Source organism: Pararge aegeria, chromosome 10 (genome assembly GCF_905163445.1).
Source record: "Pararge aegeria chromosome 10, ilParAegt1.1, whole genome shotgun sequence".
NCBI classification, from domain to species: domain Eukaryota; kingdom Metazoa; phylum Arthropoda; class Insecta; order Lepidoptera; family Nymphalidae; genus Pararge; species Pararge aegeria.
In genome coordinates, this window is record NC_053189.1 from 14,929,681 (window position 1) to 14,948,842 (window position 19,162).

The following is a 19,162-nucleotide window of genomic DNA, read 5'->3' on the forward strand; positions in this document are numbered from 1 at the left end:
CCAGTTTTTAATGTTTATATCCTCTTTGAGAAATTCCCAAATTTAAATATTTTGTTTTTTTTTTTTTTTTTTTTTACTATAATTTATACGTATACAATTATTAGTTATGTATATTGTGTACTGAGTTTGGCTTTTAAAATTGTGATATTTGTTATTTATCAAATTTTGTAAATAATTATCATTTTGGTTTGTTTGTTTATTAGTTTGGGCCTGCGCAGATTACAGGATTTCATACTGGACCTTTATTTAGCTGCCTAGGTACCTAAATCTCAACGTTCAAGTTAGAGTTATGATTTTAAGGGAGTTTTTTTTTTTTTTTTTTTTAATTTTTCTTTAGAGTTGTTTTACAAGTCTAACTTGTTTTTCTTTTTTTTTTTTTATTATTATTTTTATTTTTACAATTTTTAACTGTTTTCCTTTTATTTATTGGATATGTATTGTACATTTGAAGTGATTTTCTACAGGACTTGCTGGTACGAAGAAGAATATTGCTACATTGATAAATAGTTTAAATATAATAGTGAATATAATTTTATCGTAACTTATTGACTATATTTATTTATTTACATTTATATATATATATATATTATATATATTTAATTGCTAATTATTGCTACTTATTATATAATGACTTCATTTAATAGCAATTGCAGCGAAACTAATTCAGATATTGAAGATGTTTATTGTACAGGCTCGTCTTCGTCCAATGACAGCTTCCATAGTACAGTTATACCGCTTAACTCTGCGCTTGATAGTACATTTTCACCATATCCTAAAAATTTTAATGTTGTACATATTAATGCACAGAGCATTCCTTCGCACTATTCCGATTTTCTGACTTCTTTTGATACAAAAAGCATTCATGCAATTCTTGTGTCGGAGACGTTTCTTAAACCTTGTCTCCCTTCCACGTCCTACTGTTTGCCTGGCTTCCATCTCATTAGAAACGACAGAACGGGTAAAGGTGGCGGAGGTGTTGCAATTTATTTACGGAGTCACATCCCCTTCCGTATTTTAACTAAGTCTCCATCAACGTATTCTGAATCGTCTGAACACTTATTTATTGAGGTTCAGAGTGGTCAGAATAAACTTCTTCTTGGTGTCTTTTACTGTCCTTCACTTCATATTAATTATTTTGGAACATTTGAAACTTTACTCGAACAATACTCATCCACAGTTGATCATACCATTATTATGGGTGACTTTAACACGTGCCTTATAAAAAACGACCACCGTTCTAAAAATTTAATGAATATTATTAACAGTTCCAATCTTATGTTACTACCCACGCATGCAACTCATTTCTTTCCGAACTGTATGCCTTCTCAATTGGATCTGATGATGGTATCTTCGCTGAATCTTGTTGACAGTCATGGACAGCTACCTGCAGAGGCTTTCTCCTATCATGACTTGGTCTACTTGTCTTTTAAAATTCGTCCTCCTAAAGCAAAGCCAACTATAGTTATGCGACGCAGCTTTCGAAACTTTGACAATGATAAATTTATGGAAGATCTTAGTGACATTGATTGGGAGACTGTTTTTGCTGCTAATTCAATAGATGACAAACTTAATATTTTTAACTCTATTTTGATCGGCCTTTACGATATACATGCTCCACTACGACCTATTAAAATTAAGCATCTTCCTGCACCATGGCTGACTAATGATATCAAAGCACTTATGTCCAAACGCAATGCAGCTAAGGGTAAATATAAGTTAAACCCATCCGCCGCTAACCTTATTAAGTATAAAAAACTTCGGAATCAATGTAGTAGACTTTGTCGAGATGCTCAGCGCAAATATATTCACTCCTCTGTGGACCAAAAGAACACCGGTAAAACATGGCAATTTCTAGCCTCTCTTGGTGTTGGCCGTCAACGCCAACACGTCTCGCATGCCACTGATTTGGATGGTCTTAATAAGCATTTTGCCACTACATTCTCATTTGATTCGTTAATTAAGCAAAGTACACTTAACCATCTAAGATCTTTGCCTGTACATGGGGCCCCTGAATTCCAGTTTCGCACCGCTACCGCAGCTGAGATAAAGAGTCATATTTTTGCTATTAAATCGGATGCAATTGGTTGTGATGGCATAAGTAGGAAAATGTTAATTGCTGCACTTGATTACATTCTGCCAATACTATGTCATATACTTAACTTTTCTCTTACTTCTGCTTCGTTTCCCAGTGCATGGTGTAAAGCTTATATCATACCAATACCTAAAGTTCTCAACCCTTTAACTCCTTCAAACTATCGACCTATCTCCATTCTTCCCTTTTTGTCTAAGGTTCTTGAGCGTGTTGTTCATCAACAACTTAGCCTCTACTTAACAAGGTATGAGGTCTTAAGCCCATTACAGTCAGGATTTCGGCGTGGGCATAGCACAGCTACGACCTTAATTAAGGTATGTGATGATATTCGGTACGCTGTTGACAATAAACTCCTTACAGTTATAGCTCTCTTAGATTTTAGTAACGCATTTAACACTGTCGATTTTGACTTGCTTTTGGCTGTCTTGAGGATGATAAATTTGTCACCACTTGTTGTCAACTGGTTTCAGGGATATGTACGTAATCGACAACAGTGTGTACGGTTGGATCATAAATTATCTTCCTTCATTTCTCTTACTTCTGGAGTGCCTCAAGGCGGTGTTCTCTCTCCTCTTCTTTTTTCTATCTATATAAATTCGATTTCCTCTGTTATATCTTCGTCCTATCATTTATACGCTGATGACTTGCAGATTTATGTTTCGGCGACCATTGATGATCTTGCATATGCGATTGAATCTCTCAATACTGATTTGAATAATATAACGGCTTGGTGTCGATCCTTTGGTCTTCGGGTAAATGCAGATAAATCTCAAGTAACTATTATAGGCAGTAGTTATTTCCTTTCTTCCATATTGTATAATAGTTTACCGCCAGTTCTCTTTGATGGTACGGCTATTCCGATTAGTACTTCGGTCAGGAATCTTGGACTCATTATAGATAATACTATGTCTTGGGTACCACACGTTTCTCAAATGAGTCGCAAAATTTTTGGTGCTGTTCGGTGTTTGGGGCGGTGGAAAAACTTTTTACCTATTAAAACTAAAATTCTTTTAGCTAATACATTATTACTGCCTATTTTGGATTATGCAGATGTCTGCTATTTGGATTTATCTGAGACCATGCTAAACAAACTTGAGAGGCTGCAAAACTTGTGTATACGGTTCATTTTCGGCATACGTAAATTTGATCATGTGTCTCAGTATCGTGCTCAATTGATGTGGCTACCAATTCGTTCTCGTAGAAACTTACACGCTCTTTCTCTCCTTTACTCCATTTTATATTATCCACAAACTCCACCATATTTGAAAGAGCGATTCACCTTTCTTGGTAGCAATGTTCACTTAAATCTGCGAGCTAATAACGACAGCTTGTTACACGTTCCTGCTAGTCGTTCATTGGCGTATGGCAATTCTTTTACGGTAAAGGTGGTTAATTTATGGAATGAGCTGCCAAGGGACATAAGACAGTCCAAATCATTAAACATCTTTAAATCACGGTTAAAAGACTATTTCCTGTCTAGTATGTAGCAAAATATCTATGTATTTTATGTGTATGTTTAAATAGTAATATGTATTTAAGTTTATATATTGATATATATATATATATATATTGATATTTATATACAAATATATAAATATATGTTTTACTATATATATGTAGTATTAGTATGTAATGTTTATAATTAGCACAATTTAATTATTGCACTATCCCGTTTTCTTTCATATGTTTCTTCAATCAAAGGTTGTCTGGAGGAGATCGCTCCAAGCGATAAGACCGCCTTTGTGCATATGTATAGTTTTTATTTTTTATTTTTTTTGTTAACCTGATTTTATATTTGTATGTGCAATAAAGACTTTTTCTTCTTCTTCTTCTTCTTCAATTGAATTTAATTTTCAAAAGGTTTTTAAGTTTTTATTTTTATTCATCTCACTAGATTTAATTTAAGTGTATGGTTCTCGCTCCTGAGACGGGCGATAATAACTGCGACTCAGTCTTGCACTATAGCAGTATTATCGAATTTTGGTTTCATAAACCGAAATTCGAAAAGAATGGTGGTAAAAATTACAGTTACATTTAGTAGTAGTCCAGCGTTTTGTGACAGAACAACATTTCTGTCAACAAGCAGTATTGCTGTAGTCCGGCCTGGAGGGCGTGGTTGCTGGTGTAATAACAGGCACATGAGGTTTTACATCCCCGTCGTGTGATGACAGCAGATCAGACTGCAGTTGTCACCACGCCTACTCTTCCTGCGGGTGTCGTAAGAGGCGACTAGGGAACAAAGAACGGGCAGCAGCGTCCTTTATGCTACTAATACCATCCACTGAGATCACCGTCTGCCCAACGTGGTGATTATGGGAAAATCCTTCCATTCGGAGAGGCCTTTAGTCCGTGTCGATAGGCAGTGTACTGTAACAGCTTTTGATGATGAATTCAAATTCAAATTCATTTATTTCAAGTAGGCCTACTTTATAAGCACTTTAATGTTTTTCCTGAGGAATCATGTTGTGAAAACGTATACTCAACCCCACCACAAAGGAGTTCTGCACCTTTCGCAGACGATATGCAGATATCACTAATTTATGTCCGTTTCTGGTAAGTCGATTGTTAATTTCAGCTTTTTGTTTGAGGTTTTTTGGATGAAGCTCTAATTCTACGTTTTAGGTTGATGGTCACAAGGCGTGTACCTTGCATGCCAGGCGAAGTGTTGCTCTGTGCCATTAGGTGGTTCATCAGCTTGTTCCATCAATTATTATTAAAACTACATCGTTGCAACGCTTCTGATAGCTGATAATTGTAGAGTGCAATGCCAAAAAACCGCAGTAAAAGTGGGCCTAGCAGTTCTTTTAGCAAAATGCGGAGTTGTTCGGTCACCACACTGATGCCTAGACCTCTTCCGATCAGATGTCGGTAATAATAAATATGCACTGGTTGGAAATTTATCAAGAGAAATGGAATAAGAAGAAAGAAGTAAGTCTGTTATTTGGGTAGTTAATAAGACAATCTAAGATTCTTTACGAGTGCTGTCTATTTTAACAGTGAACAATATGGAAAGGATGGAAAGGATTTGGGAGTTGTCAGTTTAGTGCAGTTTTCTACATATATAATATAGAAATTTATAATTGATATAATGAACATAGCTTTAATTACTAGTATCAACGATAACCAGGCAATACATCTCCTAAAGTAACTTTGGTGTCGGATCTGTGTGGTCTCGCGTATAGAGATTACAGAAATTATAATCAATAACCATGCGGATTGGACTGGTTTTTGTGGATTATAGTAAATCAGCCTTTCATCTTCATTATACTACACGTAATACAGCAAAAGAAAGCCTGTTTCTATATCTAATAGGCGATTTTAGAATGCCGTAATCCAAAATTTTGCGTAGGAGCCAATCTACCTGTCCGAGGCTAGGCTAGGAAATAGGCACGTGTAGCTGTCAGTAACTATTCTAAGGTGTGATAACAAACGTTAAAACCCACCAACCAACCTACCATTAGAAAAGCTGGGTTCATCTATGCTCTAAAATAAATATTATATGACAATGCACACATCGCCCGCCATCTGACCCTAAAGTAAGCGTTGTTTAATGTATAATATACATAAATACTTAAAATATAAAGATAAACATCCATACACTGAAAAACATGTCCAAGGCTCTGTGTTTCATACAATGGAACCCAGAGCCTTGGACTCAGAAAGCAGAATCACCCACTACGCCAATCAGCCGTCATACCATTTTTCCTGTGAGTTTGAGTAATCATGAGGTTCTGATCATCTTCACTCATCTAACTAGAATAGTTTTTAATGAATTAGCACTAACTCTTTATAAACAAACCTAGTAATGCGGTAAAATGAGCTAAATAAGTTTATTTTACCCTTACTACTCTAATTGAAACCTACGCTTTGCGATTCGTACGTACGATTTGCTTCTGTATTACGTATACTGTATACACCAAGTATGTACGGCCGATTGGCGCAGTTAGCAGCGACCCTGCTTTCTGAGTCCAAGGCCGTGGGTTCGATTCCCACAACTGGAAAATGTTTGTATGATGAGCATGAATATTTTTCAGTGTCTGGGTGTATATTGTAAGTATTTATGTATATTATTCATTAAAATATTCATCAGTCATCTCGGGTTGTGGCTAATGATGATAAATTAAATAACTTTAGTAAGTATTGCAATCTCTGCTCACCGATTCTTACAATGTAGAAAACATTCAGCGAAGATTAAAGGGGAGGGCAAAGGTGAGGCTGTTAAAAATAAACTAAAATAACTTAACCTTTGCTATTTCGCGGGTCAAGGCTGTACCCGCTGCACCCATCACTATTCAGTCCGCGACTATCAATAACTCACTATACAACGATCCGAAACCATTATTCCGATCACGAGTCACGTCGACGTGGCTTATTACGCCATTATAGCCATTAAATAGATTAAAAAGCAGCTATTAATCACCACCTAAATATTTAATTTCTAGCAGAAGTCATTTTTATTTTCTTTTGTTTATCGATAATGGCACATTAGAAGTTATAACTATACTAATTACTGTAAAGGTCATGACGAATACTGGTTGCACATCCACGCTGAACAGCGAGACTGATTCTTAGAGCAAAATTGGAGCCAGCCCAAATGCCCTTCTGTTCTTTATTACAGATTAAAACGCGAAAGATTTATATAATTACGTAGTTCAGGTATTCAAACTAAGTAGTGTTCATCATCATCGTCATCATATCAACCGATAGACCACGGCTGGACATAGGTATTTTTTATGGAGTTCCAAATTCGACGGTTTTGTGTGCGTACGCAAGCGGCTCCCTGCGATGCCCTTGATGTCGTTTATCCATCTCATTGAGGGTCAACTAACGCATACCAGTGCGGAGCTACCATTCCAGCACCTTGAAAACCCAACGTCCATCCGTTCACCGAGCTTCACGACTCGCTTGGATATGTCGGTAACCCTGGTTCTTCAACCCCGAGCTCCAAGCTCTCCATCGCCCGCTTAGTGACTCTTAGCCTTCCTATGAGGCCATGCGTTAGGGTTAGCGACCATGTTTCGGAAAATATTGTTGGTTTTATTTACTTAGGCAAATAGCGGAGCATATTTGTTGGTGTAATTGACTGACCAAGCAGTTTGCCACCTGATGATAAATTGAAAAACATCGCCTGAAAATAGAGCAACACTTCGCAGGACATGCAAGGAACAAATGGCCGCCCCGATCAGCCTGCTTGACAGCAGAGATAAGCACGGCAGTAGTAGTGTACAGAACAGGCTGTCACAAAAACCTCTACTACTAAAATAAGTTATGTACTTTATAACGCACCACTGCGAACCTAAAGGTTTCACAAAACAGAATTTACATAAAACTGTTATGTAGTTTTATGTAGGTATATTTGGTGTATATTTCATTTGCAAATTTTTAACCGAGAATGTTCGTGCCTAAAGTTAAAATCAAGTAGGTGAAGTAGGTAACAATGTACGGCCCGGCAAGCGCCGAGCTTCTTTTCAGCTAAATTAACAACAGGTTTACCTTTGAGCTTTCGCTGTGTCAAGGCCCATCCATCATTGTTCACCTACCTGTATACTTGCCTCGGACCCCATCAATAAGTTGCTATAAAAATAGGAATAAAAACCCCATTGAGTAACATTAGCTAATAGTTTCATTCCGTTTATCACGCTATTGTATTCGATGTGTTTTTTTAATCTAACTAAGTATAGAATCATAACTTAGCATCTATCTATACTCTAATATTATAAAAAAGAAAGATTTTTTGTTTGCTGTGGTTCTCAATTGGCTTTACTGCGTCACTGTCGTCGTCGTCGAGCGATTATAACCATTCTTTACAAACAGAAAGCTAAATAAACCCGAAGTAATCTAACCTATAATTTTGTTTCAATAAATAATCCTCTTTTCAAAAGATCCAAAATTAGGCATGCGCTGAGAAACCTATTGGATTAAAGTACTTTTTATTAGGTACCTAAAAAATCACAGGGAAATTGACGGTTCCCTCGGTATTTGTAAAAACAGTAATTAACGCGGACAACAGCTACTTGTAAATAATAAATGTTGTTTTGTTGTCTTTTAACTCAGGCTATAAGGGATTCCGCATACAAGACGGTCATGCGTTCCGCACGCATTAAGCAAGAGATCGAGATGTCTGCTGTCAGAAAAAGAGTATAGATCGCTTTTAAGCGATAAGGCCGCCTATTGTACCTTTACTCCTTTATTTTAATTGTCTAGTTTTTAATGCTTGTTTTTTTTTAATTTTATGTACAAAAAAGTGTTTTTTAAAAATTCAAGAATTCAAAAAAAGAACTAGGAAGTAATGAATATATTTAACCTAAAATATGATTTATACATATAGCAGACAGGTTGCTTCGTCGTTGAGCCGGTTGGTTTAGAACGACATTTGTATGACTAGAAATGTCAAATGTGGCTTGGTGGACTTGACATTCCTCAGTCCTCTATATCTTTTACTACCCGTTTGCCCGCGACTTTTTTCGGGGTTTTAAAAAATCTGCAGGCACCCTTCGTTTTAACGGGATAAAATGCATTCTATAGCAAGATCAAGGATGCAAACTATCTGTATTTCTATCCAGAAGAGATAAGTTAAGCGTTCAAGCCATCAGTAACGAATGCTACTTTTTAAAACATCCGAATAACATATTTTTATCAGCAGCCTTTCCGCGATAATACATCTCGTGTGCGAAATTTCATCAAGACCGGTTCAACGGTAGAGCCGAACATAGGTAACGACCGGACAAACAAACAGATACAATTTCGCAATTTATAGATTAGTCTTTAGTTCATACTTCGCAAGTAACTACTAAGAAAATAAAATAAGCAAAAGTTCACAATAATAAGTTACCGAGAAAGTTAGTTACTTAATAAAACTGAGTGATAACTCTAAAACTTAAAACAACTAAAATAAGATGAATACCAAAAAGCTCAAACTGACCACGAAAAGTAACTAAAAACCGTAGTTTTCAGCGGCATTTAAACAGAGTTAACATTTCAGCAAGTGAAAACAAATAAACCTGGTTGGGTGAAAGAGTACGGCACGCCAGTTCGGCAACTTTGCAAACTTCAGTGGAATTTACACAAGCTTTTACTGAGCTAGAGTTTTAATTTACCTAAAGAGTAGAACGGCTATTGCGTGCATTATAATATTAAAAATTGGTCTTCAATTCAATGCAATGCTTATGCGATCACCAATGCGTCTGACCAGCGTGGTGTTTATAGGCAAACCCTCCCATTGGGAAGGCTTTTAATTCAGCAGTAAATAGATTAAAGGCCTGTCATTAATTTTAATTTATTTTATTAGGCAACTAAAACAACTTACAATACCTAGTCTTAATTCTTATAAAACATAAAATATATATTTAAACAATTTTCTAGTCTATATAACAGAATAAAGGTTTTTTTTAAAAGTGCGTAACGTTTAGTATCAAAAAAAAAACAAACTACTGTTTTTTTAGTTAGTAGCTAAGTATACTAAATATCTAACAACGATGTGACGATTGTTAACTTAATCAGTTACTCTAGGGATACTGGTTATGTCGGTCAAAGTAAACGTACGGTAAAAAATTTGTTATTATAAATATGTTCACGAATTGTTCTCTCTATCACTAGATCAAATATCTGCGTTGTTACAGTAAAAAAGATTGAAACTCGAGAGAATAGTAGAAAAATATGAACTGTAAGAGATTGGTAAACGGAACTAAATATTTGGTAGGAAAAAGATTTATTGAGATTTGGCGCACATTTATTGATACTTAATTTGAAACGTAAAAATAGGGAAAATAGACATTTAACAGCTAAGTCTGCATGTTTGTCTATGCCATTCTAGCGCTAAAAATGTATAAACCGATGTAAATGCTGGTTTTAATCGGAGAGTTAAAAGTAAAAAGAGTGTTTCAATAATTACCACTGAATACCTGTTAATTACAAATCATACGTAAAACCAAAAGATTAAAAATCTGTTAAAAGCTTTATTACAAGCGGAGGCATCCGGAAATCTTAAATTTTTTTTTAGTTGCTGCTAAGAACTTTCGAAAGGAATACAGAAATTTGTTCACAAATACTCGTAGTTAATTAGCCTAAAAAACTAGGGCAAAATTTTACGACTTGCAAACAACAATTTTACTTTAATTAGCGAAAAGTTCTCCTGAAATACCGGTTTAGTGTAGTTAAAATATAGTAAAATACTAAGTAAGCATTTCGGTAAGTAAAAGTTTTAACCTAGAGTTACTTAGTTAGAGTTCAAAAGTAAGGCACGTTTGGCAACTAGCAGTAAAAGTTACACGAGCAGCAGCCTTACAGCTCTGCAAATGAACACGTTCACCGTTCTGAGAGAAAAACCGGCGTTAAAAGCATTATTTACAGCATCTTTGGGATTAGTAGGGTAGTTTAAAAGATTAAAGTAAGCTGCAATAAATGTTACAGTGAGTCTATTTAAACTTTGTAGCAAATGAACATCAACTCCACGGTTCATTTTGAATTCATACGGATAGAATTATTAAAGACTGCGCTGGGTGGCTCAGTAAGAGATTTTGGAGCTCAAAGTCGAAATTCTTTGTCGTATACAATACCGACAACTCGTACCGCTGACGGCATTCACGCGAGCGTTTTCTCGCAAAGATATTCTTTCAGCGCAACCTTAGGAATTTGTTTTAACGTAGGCTCTCACAAATATCTCTGTTTGTTAACAAAACAAATGCTGGCGCATTTTGTCATGAACCAACCATTATTTTATGAGCACAATTTAATGAACTATAACGCTCTTAACATATTTATCTGCTTGCGAACAAAGCTCTAGTCACAAACGCTACGCAACGTTTATCGTTAAAAAAAAATTTTGAAAAAATGTTCCCGGATAGTAAAATTTTTAGTACCGAAAACGGCGTTGCGTTTGGTTTCTGCATCTATTGCGGTTCAATAACAGATCTCGTCGTAACGCTGTATGGATCCTCTTTTCAACATATATACAGGGTGTAGACAGACTCAGGGCCACAAGGGAATCTACCTGAATAAAGAAAGTTAGATTATTGTACTTGAGTGATAGTCGTAACACTGTTTACATCTTATTTGAACATAGGTTCGTGGAAGCTGTTCGTGGACCACTTATCATTAACATTTCTGCTTTCACGGTGCTACATTTGGATTTGCGATAGAAATAAACTTAAATATGCAATGCAGTAAATATTTTCAAAGCAAAAAATACAAAGCTATGAATACATAGTACTTATTGTGTAGAATAATTTAAGTTAAAACTCCCACCTTATGTTGGGCTCCAAGTTGTATATAACTATTTGTGAAATTTTTTTGATATCAGGTAGAATGGTGGCAGGTGTGGTAGGATTATGGAGTGGCCGCTTACATCTTTTTTTAAATTGATGATGATTAAAAAAGGGTTCTGTGCCCAGCAGTGGGACTTTAATAAGCTGAAATGCATGATCATGACTCTTAAGACTTAAAGTATTACAAACACATTACATAAGGTTATCAAACCTACATCCCGCTGACCCTAATGTTGGTAGGATATCATTAATTTCTTCACTCGCACATAAATAACTTCTCCGCCTACAAATATATAATTCACGCATCACTGGCTGCCACAATTTATCAAACTTAATAAGGGGTTTAGGCCACGTTCATACCGTTCTAAACATAAAACTATTGAATGAATGAATTAATTAATATTCTGCACATATATTGCACACCACAAAAAAAATTAACAGTACACCAAAACAACAATTACATAAAATTATTAAAAAAAACTCAAAATTCATTTATTTTAAGTATGCCTAGTTTATAAGCTCCTTTGAAAGGTAAAGTCAGTCTGTTTGTAGTGACTCTACCAGCAGATTCCACTGAGAAGAGCTGGCAAGCAACTCAGCAGATTTCTCTTTTCCATCATCATTTTATGGATTAACAATCTTTAGAATTTTTCTGTTTTGTGAGAGATGAGAGCGGAGTGGCCTGCTCCTAAGCAGTCTTGTCGTTAAGCAATTCATCAATCGTGTAGTTACTACACTACACGATTAGTTAAATGTGTTTTAATATATTGTTTAAACAGAAGTAAAGGTAGATCTAATATTACCTTCGGTATCCTGTTATAAAAGCATATACGCATCCCCACAAAGGATTTCTGTACTTTTCTCAGACGATATGCAGATATCACTAATTATTTTGTATTTAGGAAAATATATTACACCTCTGAAACTGTAGCGAAAGCAAAAATTAGGACGCCGGTCTGTTTGTGTTGCTGCTTAATAAATTACGGAATGTTCTGCCATGTTATGTTTATTATGTATTTAACAGCTTTTAGTAGTAGTAGAGCTTTTTGTGACACAGTTTTTCCACAGAAGTAGTACCCGCATGCTTATTTTTGCCTCAAAACAGCATTGTAAATTCAGGCACATGTGACACCTACGACGGTCTCAGGTTGATTAACAGTATGCCGTGCGAATTGTAACTCTGTTTATAAACGATGGTTTATTAAAAGAGTAACACTAACCATTAGATGGGCCGTCAATTTTCCGAAAATTTCGACCATTTTCACACCCCCGTGCCCTTGTACATAAATTTATACGTGTAAGATGCCATCCAAAGTTTTACAACATTACGCTTTCGAATAACATCAAATCGTTCGAGGTATTTTCTTAGACTAGAATCATATGTTTGGCGTGTTTTACGTGTTTATGCTTCCGATATTTTCTGCTTCTCACAACCATCGTATGCGTTATAAAGCTTACGTATTGCAAAAAACCATTTTATACACTTTAATGAACTATCTGTTACCCCGATACTAATTTAACCCACTTTTGTTTCTACTGGCGATCTAATAAAATTTTGTTAGATGCTGCATTATGCATCTGAACTATGATTTGCTGAGTATTTAGCAGGTAATAATGAATATTTTAATTGCAGTCAAGGGCTAGCTTGTAGTGGAAGAAAAAAAATTATGATGATGATTATCATTATCAGATGAATTCCCAATTGGGTTGACAATATCGACCAAACATATTAAAAACCAAATATATAGCATTTTCCATTTCACCGAGGATAACCTTACCTCTAAATACTCTTAAAGTTCACAATTGTGATAACACTCAGTCTGTCACCTGCACCTGCCCACAAATTGACCGCGTAGAAAGTATCAAGTACTTGGGAATCATACTTGATGAAAAGTTATCATGGATTCCACAAGTACTTCACCTGGATGGACGCGTTAGAAAACTAGTATGGGTTTTTAAGAAATTAAGGAACATAATTAAGCCGGAATTGTTAAAAACAATCTATTTTGCCCTTTGCCAATCCATCCTCTCATACTGCATATCTGTGTTGGGAGGAATCGGAAAAACGCATATAATTCATCTTGAACGGGCCCAGCGATCGGTTCTTAAAGTCATAAATCCTACCGTTTTCCAACTCACCACAGTATGAATCCTATAAAGTCCTTACAGTACGTCAACTATTCTTGTTGTCCATTACCCTCAAGATACATTCATCCCTTACATTTGACCCCACATTCCCCGCTAACAAACGCAGAAGCGACATTGTTTGCCGTATCATTTACAAGCCTCGAACATCCTTCTTTAAACACCAACATTCATTACTAGCGCCCTATATATATATATAACAAGATCAATAAAAAATTAAATATCTGTCCTATGACTACTACTACCTAGCTAAAACGAAAATGACGACATGGCTACTGCAAATGAGCTATGATCAAACGGAAGAGTTCATTCTATCAAATAAATGACATACCTAGCCATCCTGTAGTACGTACGAGTATCTATAATATAAACGCACACACGCACACACACACACACACACACACACACACACTAGTGGAACATTTGTATAATTACTGTACTATAACTCGGAGGTGGGCGGTGGTACATGCAGCACAGTTTTTACTATTGCAGTGCCACCCTTGCTAGTATTTAAGTGCCATTGTAACTGTTCCAAATAAAGATTTATTATTATTATTATTATTATAATATCGACCCATTACTGGCCCACTACCCAGGCCGGTGGGCAGGGGTCTCCTTTCTGAATGAGAAAGTTTTACTTTGACTAAGTTTGTTGTGAGCTTCTTCATAGACCAGGGCGCGTTTGGAAACCTCGTAGCTTGAGTTTTAAGTTGATGAATTTAGTTATCGCCATCAACTCACTTCTACGTTATATTTCACATGTAATGTACGCATCAAAAGTGCCATATATGTGCCTATTTGAATAAAGAAATTTTTGACTTTGATTTATTGATAGATTTCACACGCCTTTGCAAATATTAAACATTCTCAGGCCTGCAAGTTTTCTTCCGATGTTTTCATTCACTGTCAAAATGAGCTATATTAAATTGCTTAAACGCACAAACTGCCAAAAAATTTGGAGCTCGGTTTTCCCAAATCAAAGACTGAAGTCTTAAACCCTAGGCTAGTCAAATTTCAAATTTAAAATAATATTCATTGATTTCAAGTAGGCCTAATATAAGCACTCTTGAAACGTCAAGCCTATCTTTGTGTAGACACTACCACCGGTTCGGAAGGCAGATTCTACTAGGAAGTAGCCGCCAAGAAACTCAGCAGTTGCTCTTTTTCAACATCAACAATTTGGATTTTACATTTTAACATTAATTTTTCTATCTTGTGAGAGATAAAAGCGGAGAGGGATTCTTCCATTGAACCTGTTCATTAATAGATATTACTGTTTTGAAGACCTCCACGTGTAGGTAACACGTGGAGAAATTATCAATTTTTATCGTGTAGGTAACACGTGGAGAAATTATCAATTTTTATCAAAAAACTCATAAAAATTTTAAAATTATAGACAGTTATATGTAAGCCAGATAGGCGCGAAAAATAAAATTTCCGCATTATGAAACAAATGAAACCATAATATGTCGATACCCTAGCTGCATCACACATCCAGGCCACCTCGTCAATGGTGGGTGCGGCTGCTACCAGTGCTGAGCAGACCAAGAGGCGTAAATATGATAACCTGGATAGCAGCTTCATTTTTGTGCCTTTTGGAGTAGAGACTGTGGGACCGTAGGGTCCGGAAGCACGAGCTCTTTATAAAGAATGTTCGAAAAGGGCTATCGAGTCTATCGGTGATCCTAGAGCGGGCAGTTACCTTGGCCAACGAATTAGTTTGGCCATCCAAAGGGGCAATGCTGCCAGCATCTTAGGAAATGTACGTCGTTGCGGTGGTTTCGAAGACGTTTTGACGTGTAAAGTATATAAAGTATTTAGGTTATATTTATAAAACAAATGTGATAAAATATGTAAAGTATTTGGGTTATATTTATAAAACAAATTTGAGAGAAATAAATAAATAAAATTTTATTTGTTTAAAAAAAATTAAACCATAATAGATAATAAATGTATCGAACTCGGTCTTCACGAAAGGATAGCCGAAGCCTTTCCCACTAGGCTATCACCGCTTCGCTTCGCATTAGTAAATCATGCAGATTAAAGTTACTGAAATCACTGGAGCGTAGTGCAGTAGGCACTGGTTGATTTGAATTTCAAGTTTGCCTTTTGTGTATCATCGGAAATAGGCCACCAGTCGGACTAATGTTAGAGCAATCAGAGGCAATCAAAAACCAATCAAAAGCCAAACTGCATCGAGCGCCCACTTCCAACTGCCAATAGAATTTGCCATTTCAACTTTCAATTCGATGACTGCGCTAATTCCAATTGGTATTGAAATCTTACTTAAGAAGTAAAGATTTTCTGCCTACAAAACGGCAGCGGTCTTCAAAACAGTAATATCTATTAATGAACAGGTTCAATGGAAGAATCCCTCTCCGCTTTTATCTCTCACAAGATAGAAAAATTAATGTTAAAATGTAAAATCCAAATTGTTGATGTTGAAAAAGAGCAACTGCTGAGTTTCTTGGCGGCTACTTCCTAGTAGAATCTGCCTTCCGAACCGGTGGTAGTGTCTACACAAAGATAGGCTTGACGTTTCAAGAGTGCTTATATTAGGCCTACTTGAAATCAATGAATATTATTTTAAATTTGAAATTTGACTAGCCTAGGGTTTAAGACTTCAGTCTTTGATTTGGGAAAACCGAGCTCCAAATTTTTTAGCAGTTTGTGCGTTTAAGCAATTTAATATAGCTCATTTTGACAGTGAATGAAAACATCGGAAGAAAACTTGCAGGCCTGAGAATGTTTAATATTTGCAAAGGCGTGTGAAATCTATCAATAAATCAAAGTCAAAAATTTCTTTATTCAAATAGGCACATATATGGCACTTTTGATGCGTACATTACATGTGAAATATAACATAGAAGTGAGTTGATGGCGATAACTAAATTCATCAACTTAAAACTCAAGCTACGAGGTTTCCAAACGCGCCCTGGTCTATGAAGAAGCTCACAACAAACTTAGTCAAAGTAAAACTTTCTCATTCAGAAAGGAGACCCCTGCCCACCGGCCTGGGTAGTGGGCCAGTAATGGGTCGATATTATAATAATAATAATAATAATAAATCTTTATTTGGAACAGTTACAATGGCACTTAAATACTAGCAAGGGTGGCACTGCAATAGTAAAAACTGTGCTGCATGTACCACCGCCCACCTCCGAGTTATAGTACAGTAATTATACAAATGTTCCACTAGTGTGTGTGTGTGTGTGTGTGTGCGTGTGTGCGTTTATATTATAGATACTCGTAAGTACTACAGGATGGCTAGGTATGTCATTTATTTGATAGAATGAACTCTTCCGTTTGATCATAGCTCATTTGCAGTAGCCATGTAGTCATTTTCGTTTTAGCTAGGTAGTAGTAGTCATAGGACAGATATTTAATTTTTTATTGATCTTGTTATATATATATATAGGGCGCTAGTAATGAATGTTGGTGTTTAAAGAAGGATGTTCGAGGCTTGTAAATGATACGGCAAACAAAGTCGCTTCTGCGTTTGTTAGCGGGGAATGTGGGGTCAAATGTAAGGGATGAATGTATCTTGAGGGTAATGGACAACAAGAATAGTTGACGTACTGTAAGGACTTTATAGGATTCATACTGTGGTGAGTTGGAAAACGGTAGGATTTATGACTTTAAGAACCGATCGCTGGGCCCGTTCAAGATGAATTATATGCGTTTTTCCGATTCCTCCCAACACAGATATGCAGTATAAGAGGATGGATTGGCAAAGGGCAAAATAGATTGTTTTTAACAATTCCGGCTTAATTATGTTCCTTAATTTCTTACATATAACTTATAACTGTCTATAATTTTAAAATTTTTATGAGTTTTTTGATAAAAATTGATAATTTCTCCACGTGTAGGTAACACGTGGAGAAATTATCAATTTTTATAAATTAAAAATGCATATTACTTATTTCGGCATCGACGGGAGGACAACCGCAACTTAGTTGCTTAAAGAGCTCAGGTTGTCGGTTCGGATTTTTTTTATACGCATTTGAAATTTATAAAATACCTGTCTATTTTAACAAGCTAGGTTAGGGTGCAGGTGTCGTGACAAATTTCTTAAGTTGTAAGTGCGCCGCTGGCCAAATAAATTTGGGAACCCCTACATTCATCCCGGAAAAAAACTCCACATGATCGAAAATGCTTACAACAGCTAGTTAAACAAGGAGTCCATTCATTTTCAGGTGCGATTCCTATGGTGACCGCAACGGTATACTGCGCTCCCGCTCCGCTACGGTACGCAACGCTCGCGGTCTACTGCCTCGGAAGCCTGTTGGGCCTGTACAAGGTAAATATTTTCTTTCATTCATTTAGTCATCGTATATTCATACCTATCAATTTCATAAAAAAGACAAGCCGGACTGTTATGATTTTGACATACGAGGTGTCGTTTGCATTCTCTTAGCCCTTCGATTTATCATTATTTGAAACACTTTATAAAGCAAAATTCTTAAAATAATAAAGACACTTTTTACCTCTTCAACGGCTTCGCACACTCTCATCGCAACTTTTAGTGATAAGGCAGCATTTGCATTTAGCAAAGTATAAGCAGTACAATTTTTGTTTCTTGTATTTTTCTTTGTGTTTTGTTGCAATAAAGTTTTTCTATTTTATTCCATTCGAACTATTTGCGGAATGATAAAAATTAACAAGCAATAATTATACTAAAAATCTTCATATCACGAATATTTGAATGTCTTTTACAACTTTGTCTTCTTCAAATTCATCTAATTAGAAGCCACTTTCTTGGAAGTAAATAACTAGATTATTTGTGTCTACTAATAAGAGCTAGGTTGTTTTTCACTTGGCAATTTGCAGGGCGACTGGTTCGCAATCAACGGGTGCTATTCCTGCAGTCGTAGCAATACGTAGCACTGCGGGCTACGCGACGCTACGTCTTCATTACATTAATCTCATTTTTGTTTCATTACTTAAAAGCACCCTAATCTAATTAAGCCCTAATAACGAAAAACAAGAACCGAAAAATCCTTTTATTTCAGTAAGGTCTTGTTTTCATTAAAATTAAGAAATTATATTTTCTATAAAATTCTTATTCATGTTACGGACGCATATAAAGTGACGTGAGGTGAGGTGAATCAGGTGCTTAGAGGGCACGCCTTATTCACAGCTTGACATAGGTCTTTTGTAGGGAGTTCCTAATCCACGGTCCTGGGCCGCTTTCCTCCAGCGGCTCCCAGCGACTAGCTTGATGTCATCTGTTCACCTAGTTTGGGGGCGACCGACGCTGCGTTTACCGGTGTGGGGTCGCCATGCATGACTTTGACTTGTTGGAAATGCTATTGAAACGGGCAGCTGACGCGAATGTGTTTAATATGACCGTTTGTTGCAGGCAATGCGCGCGTGGTCCCCCTGGGAACGGCGCCTGTGCTTCGCCGCCCCGTTCTGCATGCGGCTGTTGCTGGCCGGCGCGAGGGCCGCACGGCTAGGCGGTGGTGACCCCCACGCTATACTACACGTCTTCTTACAAGTAAGACACATCATCATTATCATCATCAAATTAACCCATTACAGGGCACGGGTCTTCTGCCACAAATAGAAGGGTGTAGTCTACCACGCTGGCCCAGTGCGGATTTGTGGACTCCACACACCTTTGAGAACATAATGTAGAACTCTCAGTCATGCAGGTTTC

General features: G+C 36.5%; 1 protein-coding gene across 1 annotated transcript in view; it reads left to right on the top strand.

The window, feature by feature from the left end:
- Nucleotides 1–19,162, top strand: part of LOC120626823 (progestin and adipoQ receptor family member 4) — a 48,951-nt gene that overhangs the window by 17,982 nt on the left and 11,807 nt on the right. The window contains exons 2-3 of the mRNA XM_039894584.1: nt 17,697–17,800; nt 18,863–19,000. Of these exons, the coding sequence (XP_039750518.1) occupies nt 17,697–17,800; nt 18,863–19,000 (242 nt within the window). The remainder of the gene's footprint in view (nt 1–17,696; nt 17,801–18,862; nt 19,001–19,162) is intronic.